Below are 11,395 nucleotides of genomic sequence, written 5' to 3'. Positions count from 1 at the left end.
CCCTTCCTTCCTTTCTTTCTTTCTTTTTTTTTTTTTGGTTTTTCAAGACAGGGTTTCTTTGTATAGTCCTGCCTGTCCTGGAATTCACTCTGTAGACCAGGCTGGCCTCGAACTCAGAAATCCACCTGCCTCTACCTCCCAAGTGCTGGGATTAAAGGCGTGTGCCACCACGCCCGGCCAGCTTCACCTCTCTTAACCCATTTTCTCATCTACCAAGCGGATTTCTTTGCGGGGCCATCCGAACACTGCAGAGGTGTGTCCGGCATGGAGCCAGCATGCTGGGTCTGGGTTAGCTACGTATGTAGACATGGGATGCATGTCTTTATTCCATGAACATTGTGGTGGTGGTAGTAGGGGTGTGAGGAATGTGAGGGACAGGAATATTATATCTCCTTGGAGTTGACAGAGGCCAGGCATCCATTGTGAGCTTACAGTGTTCTGGGCAGCAGGAGAGAGGCTTGTCATGATTGACAGCACCTGGGAGTCAGGAGCAGCCAGCCCTGCACCCATGTCCTGGTCCTGAACCCAAGCAGGAGACAGATGGACTGGAACACGCCATTCTTCAGGCCACCCTGGCTGGCCTTTCCCCATCTGCCTTGACAAAGGCCACGGGAGGTGGGGGGTGGCGGAGGGGGTGTTAGGAAGGTCAATCACAGCACAGTGTGCCAGGTCAGTTCCGAGCACAGCCAGCCCTCCTTTTGAATGGATTGTTTTATCCCCTGGATCTGACCAGCCATAGATGAAGAGAATTTTGGGAAGCTGGTTATGAAGGCAGACGCCCATAATCCCAGCTCTCGGAGGCAGGGGATCACTAGTTTGAAGACCACTTGATCTACAAAACAAAAATTTTCTGTCTCTCAAAACAAACAAACACCAAGTAGAAAAGACAAGCAAAAAAATTTTTTTTTGTTGCTTTTTGAGACAGGGTTTCTCTGTGTAGCCCTGGCTGTCCTGGAACTCACTCTGTAGACCAGGCTGGCCTTGAACTCAGAAATTCATCTGCCTCTGCCTCCCAAGCCTGGCTAGCAAAAATTTTAAAGAGAGAGAGAGAGAGAGAGAGAGAGAGAGAGAGAGAGAGAGAGAGAGAGAAGGAAGGAACCTATTTAGGCTGAAATTGCTTGTGCTCTGAGCACGTGTGGCCTTTTCTTGTCATTTCTTGTCACAACATTCTGCTGTACAAAGACTATGCTCACAGTGTGCCCATGACATTAGACATTAAACTGAATCCCCAGGAAGGTTAAAGTATCCAGCAGGACCCGTGTGGTTTTATATGCAGATATTACACTGTTTCAGAAATGGATGCTAGGATTTGGCGATTCAAGAGGCGTGTGGGAGTCAGTCCCTACTTTATATTGGATGTTAGTCCTTGTAGACTCTTACAACACAGGACCTGGCACCCCTTTCCCTGCACATCCCCTTATAGACAAGGCAGCTAAGGTGACTTCCCTCTAGGTCCCCAGAAACAGAGAGAGGCTTCCCCCACCTCTGTGGAGAGCTGGGGGGCAGGGAGGCAAAGGCTAAACCATCAGAGGAACCTATTCTGCTGGCCCTGGCTCAGACCCTGACCCCAGCTACTCCCAGCCCAGCCTACAAACCAGACATGACATCATCTGGGTCATCTTCCTATGGCCAGCAACGAGCTTCTCTCAGTCCTCTGTGCTACAGTTGGGGCCAGTGAGTTGAGCTTCCTCCCTCTTCTCTCAGCTTTCACATCCTGGTTCCTGCTTGGCCTTTACTAACTCAGAGGTCCCTTTTCCCAGAAAACTAGATGCCAGCTCTTCTTACTTCTTGGGATATCTGGGGCTCACCTGGCCCAGCACTACCTCTCTGTCTATGCATGTGTGTCCACCATGGGGAGAGACCCTAAGGAAATTGTTTTCTATCTTCCATGCCTGGGACTGTGGAGATACACACAGACACACACACACAGACACACACAGACACAGACACACAGACACACAGACACACACACATGCACACACGGCAGATGTCCTGAAGTCCCATGGCATGGCAGTTAAGTTCTGGGTTCTGCCAGCTTCAGGTGGCTTTCTCGCCCATCTGTGAGCTTGTTCAGAGCCTTCTGCTCCCCAAGCCACATGGTAGCCCTTCCAGGGATAAAGGGGGGGCAACAGAGAAGCTGGGGAGATGGCAAGCTCTTCCATCACGAGGACTACGTTCATTCCCCAGAACAACAGCAACAAACAGATAAGGGATAGAGGAAGACATATGTGTCCTCCACAAGCATGCTTACACACATGCTCACCCACAATGTACACACATACATACAAACATGCTTACATACATGCTTGTACAATGCATACCCACGTGCTTACACACATGCTTACATGCACGTGTACTACATACATGCTTACACAATGCATACATCCATGTGTACACACATGCACACACACTTGCTTACAAACATGCTTACATGAACACATATTACATACATGCTTACACACATGCATACGCACATTCATACACACTTGCTCACAGATGACATGATCATACACATGTGTACACATGCATGTACACACATGCTCATACAGGTGTACACGCTTGCATACAAACATGCTTACATGCATGCGTACACACTTGCTCACAGACATGCTTATACACCTGTGTACACATGTATGTATATACATGCTCACACAGGTGTATACATATACATTTGCTTACACACATACACACATGTTCACCCATCCATGCACACATATGAATACACATGCAGTGAGGCCTTTGTGAATTTCCATTACCCACACTTTGCAGACTGGGAGCCTATTCCAAGGGGCCCAGCCCCTGAACACATAAGAGTTGAAAATGGTACCTCATATTGTCATGGACAGTAAGTCTTCTCCAACATCAGGGCCTCTCTCTTTTCCTCCCTCTTTCCTTCCTTCTTTCTCTCTCACCCTCCCTGCCCCCCAGCACTAGGGATGTGAATCTGCAGGTGCCATCTGAGCACCCACCCACTGCACTGTATCCCTGCGGTGTCTGTCCATTCCACCCTCCCCATACCTTGGATACCCTTGTACTAGGCTCCCAGTATGCAAAGTGTGGGTGTGTGCAAGCTCACATCTATGTCTCTTGATCTCAGAGTCCCAGTGAAAAATGGCTTTCACTTAAAAAAGTGCTTTCCTGTAATGCGAGGTGAGCCCAGGTCGCACAGGAGCAGCAAGGCTAGTCACAAGGGAGGCTTTAGCTGGCAGTCCCACTGGAATTAATACTAAGGGTTTCACTCCTAAGTATTGATGGCTCTTTGTGTGTATTCGTGCCAAGCTAAGCATTCCTGTGCCCATTGCCCTCTAACACATGAACACATTCTGGGATCTGAACACGCCTGTTTTATCAGTGGGGAGCCTGAAGCTCAGAGAGAAGTCATATGCCCCAGAAGTGCACAGCTTGCAGGTGACAGATTTGAACCCTGCAGATTTGAACCTACTGCTTCAGGCATCTCCAAGTTCATAAACTCTACTGACATGGCATGGAAACCCAGCAGGGTGCTGTGGGGCCAATTCAGGACCAGCTGTCTGCCTTGTAAATGTTTGGGTGCTATGTGGGTCAGTGTCCCCACACAGGGTATGGGACAGGGAGGTCCATATCTAACTCATGGTGACCAGCAAGCCCAAAGAAAGCTTTCTGAGCCTCAGTTTTCATACTTTTTGCCACAAGCACTCATTATCCCCCTGCCTCAGCCTCCCCAAGAGCCAGAATTATAAACATGAGATATTTTATTCTCCACATTTCTATTTTCCAAGTATGTATATATGTATGTATGTATGTATGTACTCGTTTGTTTGGCACATGTGTGCAGGCATGAACGTGCCCATATTCATGTATGGAGGTCAGAGGACAATCCTGAAGACTTGCTTCCCTTCCACTATGTGGGTGCCCAGAACCGAACTCAGGTTGCCAGTCTCAGCAGCAAGTGTCTTCACCCGCTGAGCTGTCTCACCAGCCCAGTTTCCGCACTTCTTAAGCATAAGCAGCAATGCCTGCTGGGAAGAGGTCCTGGAAAGATGAGATGGCATGGAGGGATGTGTCCTAAGTGCCTGGCAGATACTAGAGCGACCGACCGGTCCACTCAGCCCCTGTCCCGGCCCCCAATCTGCACAGCATCTGCACTGCATCCCCAGTCTTCAGCCCCTTATGCAGGTGCTGAGGAGTTGTGGCAACTGATCCGGGTAGAGCCAGTTGGTTCTAGGTTCTGAGCCCCTCCCCCTCCCCCTCTCCCAGCAGGAAAACTTTGGCTGAGTGACTCTTAACTTCTCTGAGTTCTATTACCTCCTTGTTGGGCTCTGAGTTCACCGCCTGCCTTGTCTTCCCTCCCTGCAGGTATTTCCAGTCTCTCTAAGTGACAGACCAGCCAAGGACCAGGACTAGAGTTCTGTTCTACAACAGTGAACAGTGAAGGTCTCCAAAGGTAGGGACTCATGTCTCCAAAGAGGGCTAGTTGCCACCAGTGGGGCGGGGTCAGGGGAGGATGCTAGGATGGCGGTCCCCGGGCTTTGGACATGTGAGTGGACAGTCACAGCAACAGGCTCCCTTCTCCATTGCATGTCAAGCTGGTGTGATAGTTTATACCCTAAGGGATGTTGAGTGACTGTCTCCCACACAGAGTATATGGGAGGAAAGGAAGGGTCCTTCAGAGGCAGGTGAGACTTGGGTTGGAACCCTGTCTTTTCCTGTGGTTGGGGAGGAGGGCAACATCACTGTTCTTTTTTTCTTTTTTTAAGATTTATTTATTTATTATATGTACATATACTGTAGCTGTCTTAATACACACCAGAAGAGGGGATCCGATCTCATTAGGGATGGTTGTGAGCCACCATATGGTTGCTGGGACTTGAACTCAGGACCTCTGAAAGAGCAGTCACTGCTCTTAACCATGGAGCCATCTCTCCAGTCCACATCACTGTTCTTATTTAGCTTCCTATCAGTCAGTTGTTCTATTGCTTTAATGAAAAAACACGACCAAGGCAACTCATAAAAGAAAGCATTTAACTGGGCTCACCGATCAGAAGAAGGTTACGGTCTATACTGGTGAAGCAAAGGCACGGGTCAGCAGGTAGCAGAACAGTGACTGAGTATCCACATCTCAGTAGCAGGAGGCACCTGACCCCAGGGACACACCTCCTCCAATGAGGCCACACCTCTGAATCCTTCCCAAATGGTTCCACCAAATGGGGACATAGTCTTCAAACATATGAGTCCATGGGGGGCCATTCTCACTCAAACCACAAGTGTCCGAACCCATTCCACCTCTACAGCTTCAGCTTGTTTGGGGCTGGGTCTCTGTCTGGCCTCATGTTCCTACCTGGACCTGTGGAGTCCAGCTGTTACACTCTCTACCCGCTGACCCTTAATAGCCCCTGCCTTGCAAGATGGTGGCAGGTGTTTGTAAAAGAAATAAAGATGGATTCCAGCACCTAAGAGGCCGAGAAAGATGGATCGAGGCCAGCCTGGTCTATATAGTGAGTTCCAGGTCAACTAGTGGGACCCTTTCTCAGAAGGAGGAGGAAAAGGAGCAAGAGGAAGAGCAGGAGGAGGAGCAGGAAAAGGAAAAGGAGCAGAAGCAGGAGAAGGAGGAACAGAAGGAGGAGGAACAGGAGGAGGAGGAGGAGGAAGAAGAGAGGAGCAAGAGGAGGAGGGGCAGGAGAAGGAGGAGGAGGAGCAAGAACAGAAGGAGGAGCAGGAAACACAATGGGGCTGAGAAGATGGATAGATGAAGTAATTAACCTTCATGTTCAGTGAGAGACCCAGTCTTCTCTGACATTCCCCTCTGCCCTCCACATGCACTTGCCTATGTGAGCATATGTACACACACATACACACACAGGTGTACAAGCACATATACAAACAGGCATACGAATGCAAAATAAAGACAAGAAATGGCAAAAGGGGAGATTGTTCACAACCCAGGCCTTGATCAGATGAGGAGGTGCCAGGTGGTGCCTCAGCACCTGTCCTTGGAGGTCCTCAGCCTGTGACCCTGTCTTCCCTCACAGAGATGGAGTACGACGCTTACAACGACTCCGGCATCTATGATGACGAGTACTCTGATGGCTTTGACTACTTTGTGGACTTGGAGGAGGCGAGTCTGTGGGAGGCCAAGGTGGCCCCGGTCTTCCTGGTGGTGATCTACAGCTTGGTGTGCTTCCTCGGTCTCCTAGGCAACGGCCTGGTGATTGTCATCGCCACCTTCAAGATGAAGAAGACCGTGAACACCGTGTGGTTTGTCAACCTGGCTGTGGCCGACTTCCTGTTCAACATCTTCTTGCCGATGCACATCACCTACGCAGCCATGGACTACCACTGGGTGTTTGGGAAGGCCATGTGCAAGATCAGCAACTTCTTGCTCAGCCACAACATGTACACCAGCGTCTTCCTGCTGACCGTCATCAGCTTTGACCGCTGCATCTCCGTGCTGCTCCCTGTCTGGTCCCAGAACCACCGCAGCATCCGCCTGGCCTACATGACCTGCGCGGCCGTCTGGGTCCTGGCTTTCTTCTTGAGCTCCCCATCCCTCGTCTTCCGGGACACTGCCGACATGCACGGGAAGATAACCTGCTTCAACAACTTCAGCTTGGCTGCAGCTGAGTCCTCCCTACATCCCGCCCACTCGCAAGTAGTTTCCACAGGGTACAGCAGACATGTGGCGGTCACCGTCACCCGCTTCCTTTGCGGCTTCCTGATCCCCGTCTTCATCATCACAGCCTGCTACCTCACCATCGTCGTCAAGCTGCAGCGCAACCGCCTGGCCAAGAACAAGAAGCCCTTCAAGATCATCATCACCATCATCATCACCTTCTTCCTCTGCTGGTGCCCCTACCACACCCTCTACCTGCTGGAGCTCCACCACACAGCTGTGCCGAGCTCTGTCTTCAGCCTGGGGCTGCCCCTGGCCACGGCCGTCGCCATCGCCAACAGCTGCATGAACCCCATTCTGTACGTCTTCATGGGCCACGACTTCAGAAAATTCAAGGTGGCCCTCTTCTCCCGCCTGGCCAACGCCCTGAGTGAGGATACAGGCCCCTCCTCCTACCCCAGTCACAGGAGCTTCACCAAGATGTCGTCTTTGAATGAGAAGGCTTCGGTGAATGAGAAGGAGACCAGTACCCTCTGAACCTCACCTGGGAATGTCCCCCAAGGGCGCCATGGCCCAGGGACGCCTAGGGACTTGTCTCCGGAAGTGGGAGACATGCCGGGAGTCTTTGGGAATGCTCCAGTACCCACTGAATTTTGCACAAGGTGGCTCATGTTTTAAGTGGGGTTCCCAAGTGTGGACACTCTTCCAGTAAAATGGCAGGCAAGCAACCTGAGCCTCCACAACAGGAGTAGCGGACCGACTGTGACTGACTCAGAAGAGGGAGCATCTCTGAAGCCAAGACCTGAGCCGTGACCAACATACAGGCCAACATACACGATTTCACAGTGCGTGCCCTGAACATGCTGTGCCGTCTCCGGCATGGGTGAGGAAGTTACCGCAAACTCATTGCAGACCTGTTATGGCAACATGACAGTCAAACCAACAAAGTCCACCACGTCCCCAACATCCTCCAAGACCTTGACTTTGGATTTCAGAAGAACGGGGAGGACCAGGACCTGAGGGGCTTCATGGAACTTTGCAAGGGCAACACAGGGTCCTGTGTGTGTGTGTGTGTGGTGAAGAGGTGGAGACAGAGAGCAGAGAATCCCAAAGGATGTGGGTAGAGGATATCTCACACCATCATGCCATGGGGAGACAGAGCTATAGCGGTGGTTGCTTCGGGGTTCCGGTGGTGGCAGCTCTTTGCTTCAGTGTGTATACTCACTTAGCACTGAACCCTGAGGCTGGGTGGAGGCCTCTTCACAGAAGCCTCCATCCCATCCCATCCCATCCCATCCCATCCCATCCCATCCCATCCCATCCCATCCCAGGGTCTCTCCTCCCCTAATCCCCTCAATGATGGCCGGAAGAAAGGCTTAGAATGTCCGGGAGACTGGTCTAGAATGGAGTTTTGGGACTCCATCTTCAGAGTGTCTTCCCAAGGCTGTCTGGTGGCTTGTCTGGGCAGCTGACCAGCTTGAATCCTCCTTGAATGCATTAACAGCCCCGTGGGTAGCCCAGGATCAGGCTTTCCTCCCCTGGCAGGAAAATGGCTCACTCAACCCCCCCCCCCCCCCCACTGTTCATCAGTAGCAAAAGACCAGAGCCCGGCTCCGCCTGGCTTGACATCATTCCCTCACGGAGGAGGGGCGGTGTGCACTTCTTTAGCGTGTCCCATGCATGTTAAGTATTTCACACGCACCTTCTCACTTATTCTTCACAGAAACCTCTATCTATGTATGAGGAAAAGCAGAGGCTCAGAGAGGTTAAGCAACTGGCCCAAGGGGACCCAGTTAGATGTTGGTAGAGACTGGATTTGAACTCCAGTGGGCCTGGCTCGAAGGAAGATGAAGAATCTGGGGGAACTAATAGGTTGGGGTTTTAGCCATAAATGCTGTTTTGTTTTGTTTTTTCCATGTAAACATCTTAATGGTCTTTTTGACGGCTTGCTTGTTTTGACGGCTTGTTTTCAGAGTAATACAATATGCAAAGAAAAGGCATAATCTCCAGCCCCAGCCTCCCTGGCTCCCATCACACACACCCTGAAATCTGCTAGGCAAGCAGAGGGAGGGAGCCTGGTAGGTCAGCCTCTCCAGTCCAAGGTCTTCTGGCCCACAGTGTCCTCGGTTCCCTTCCAAGCCACTTTTCCACTGGGGCGGAACACACAGATGTGTGTCCTCTGGCCCCGGCCAGTTCCCGTATTCTAGACTGCTGGGAGTCACACTTCATCAGGGGGACAGACTGTTCTTCCCTGGTTGGGTCTTAAGATGAGGCAGTTCTGAACAGATCCAAGCTGGAACCTCTGGCTTCTGAGAGAGCCCGAACAACCAGGGATTGGGAGCAGTAAGGGTGGTTTAAAAATAGCCTTATGTTCCCATTGTCACCCTCTCCACAACTCCCCAGGGCTACAGATGTGCAACTGAGGCGTGCCACGGTATGGGATTCATCATGTCAATGGAGGCGCCTGTCTATGACTGACACCACATGGTGTCTTGGACAGTGCACTTCCTGGACATTGGGGCTGACCAGGCCAGGCAGGGGACCAGGAAATCTTGTCACCGTTGGAAAAGCTGACCAACAGGAGTGTTACACCAGTCAATGTCCACTCCCTAGAGTCTACCCTCTTCCTCCTGGCTGCCACAACACCCCTGTTCTGACTTCCGTTCGTGCCAAGCGCTGAGTGAAACCTTCAGTCTTGTCCTTCTCATAGCCTCACCCCCTCGTTCTTCCCGCTTTCTCTTATGTATAATCCCAGCAGCCAGCAGAGTGTGGTGACTCCCTCCAAAGACCAACAGGGGCAGCATCTTCTCTGGAGCTGGAACCCGGCAGACTGCCTCACAGCTGCCCCCCCCCCCCCCGAGTGGGCGATGAGCTGAGGGAACATGGGAGCAGGACAAGATGTGAAGGGACAAGAAGGGGAGACCACTGGAGTGTGGGGGAGGGGAGCGGAGTGTGCTTCTGAGCATCCAGATGCCGAGGGGCACCCCAATCTGTGCTTGGGCCTGGGGGAGGAGGACGCTGTGTCCCTGTGAGTCACACAGAAGCTCAAGTAAGGGCCAAAAGCTAGGAAGTGATGTAGGGCTCAGGGGCTTGGAACCAACTCTGCTGCCTGAGACTTCACCTTTGTCAGCCTATGGAAGCAGGATGGGAGGGAGGAGGGAGGGCAGGAGGGAGGAGGGAGGGGAAGAGGGAGGAAGGAGGGCAGGAGGGAGGAGGGAGGGCAAGAGGGAGGGCAGGAGGGAGGAGGGAGGGCAGGAGAGAGGAGGGAGGACAGGAAGGAGTGAGAACAGGAGGGAGGAGGGAAGACAGGAGAGAGGAGGGAGGATAGAGGGAGGAAGGAAAACAGGAGGGAGGAGGGAGTAATGCCACCCCACCTCAGAACCTCCATCTCTGCCAAGCCATCTCTTTCCCACATCCTAGGCTCTCTTGAAACATCATCCCCAGGGACCCCCTGTCAAGAGAGAGACCTTGGGGTCTGTGGTTATGAGGTTCAAGTAGATCTGTCTACCCCCATGGGGAGGGTCAGACTTTGCCAAGGCTGGGGATTTGAAGACTGGTGCTGTCCCAGGAGAGAGGGCTGTTGTTGAGTGGGTGGCCCTGCATGGGCGACAGGACAGGACAGGACTCCCAGGGAGGGAGAGAGCTATGTGAGGGCTCTGAGGGATGGGCTGCAGGGAGCAGGAGGTGGGCAGAAGGCCAGGGCTGGGGGTCACGGGTGCAGACTGATCTGCTCAGGCCTGCATGTTGGATCCCTCCGCATCTCTGCTGGTGAGAGGGAGCCAGGAGGCTCCAGCATTGAGCGGGTAGCCCTAGAGAGCTGGAGAGAGCTCTGGGCTTTCTCAGGGGAGCGGTTAGTGGGAAGGCAACCCCGGGCCCATCTGTGCGGCACAGAGGTCCTGCTGTGTTAGTCTGCTGATGGAAATTAATTGTAAATATTATTCAAACGTACCTCCCTGTGCACAATTATACTTCTCAGGGGAGTTCTCTGAGTACATCAGGAAACTCGGTAAATAATACATACATTAGCCCGTGCTAATGCTGCTGTGGTGGCCGTGGCTGTGAGATTTACTCCAAGTGTTTGTGCCTTGGACACTCAGAAGTATCTCCTCCAGAGGATGGGGGCAACCCTAGGCATGCCACCTAGATGCCTGGTCACTGGGCAGGTGGGGACACAGAGCTGGCAGGAGAGGAAGACATACAGGTCCAGAGAGTCCCCAGCTGGGTTGAGAGGCAGCACTTCTGTCTCATGATCTCGTTGAGTCATTACGGAAGCCTCTGCGGTCAGACCCAGCACCATGTCTGTAGATGGACAAAGAGGTAGAGAGATCCAGAAAGGTGAGGGTAGTGAGAGCTGAGAGCCAAACCCTGTTATCTGTCTGTCTGTCTGTTGGAAAGTTCTTGCTTTCCCAAGAAGTTAGTCCATCTCTGTCCTCCACCCCCATTCCCCACTACCAACTCCTGTCAACTTTCAAGTCATGTGGTCATGAGTCCAGGGACTGTGCTGTCCATGAAGGGGAGGACATGGCATTTACAGGGCTTGCCCATCTGTTCCTCTCAGCCTTTGGGTTTGGGGGTTGGGAAGAGACACTACTTCAAGCTCACCCCTTCTCAGTATCCACTGACCCATTTCACAGATAGCAAAACTGAGCAGGATAGTAGTGGTTTGGGGACATCCCCACCCGTATCACCGAATATCCTGCAACAAGAGGGATGCCCACACTCTCCTGAGAGTCAGTTTAAAATATCAGCTTAGATACCTGGGGCTCACCAAGCTGCCCTCTTCACCCCCAAGCCTTGAGTACCAGC

The 11,395-nt window shown here is 52.2% G+C and overlaps 1 protein-coding gene across 1 annotated transcript in view; it reads left to right on the top strand.

Annotated features, from left to right (window-relative positions):
- The window catches only part of Cmklr1 (chemerin chemokine-like receptor 1), a 39,080-nt gene extending 30,556 nt beyond the window's left edge, over window positions 1-8,524 (top strand). The window contains exons 2-3 of the mRNA XM_021163580.2: window positions 4,336-4,423; window positions 6,009-8,524. Of these exons, the coding sequence (XP_021019239.1) occupies window positions 6,011-7,126 (1,116 nt within the window). The 5' untranslated portion in view covers window positions 4,336-4,423; window positions 6,009-6,010 and the 3' untranslated portion in view covers window positions 7,127-8,524. The remainder of the gene's footprint in view (window positions 1-4,335; window positions 4,424-6,008) is intronic.
- Window positions 8,525-11,395: the final 2,871 nt, after the last annotated feature.

The sequence above is a fragment of the Mus caroli genome, chromosome 5 (genome assembly GCF_900094665.2).
Source record: "Mus caroli chromosome 5, CAROLI_EIJ_v1.1, whole genome shotgun sequence".
Lineage (NCBI taxonomy): Eukaryota > Metazoa > Chordata > Mammalia > Rodentia > Muridae > Mus > Mus caroli.
Note: the sequence above shows the minus strand (reverse complement) of the source record. Positions and strands in the feature narration are given on the sequence as shown.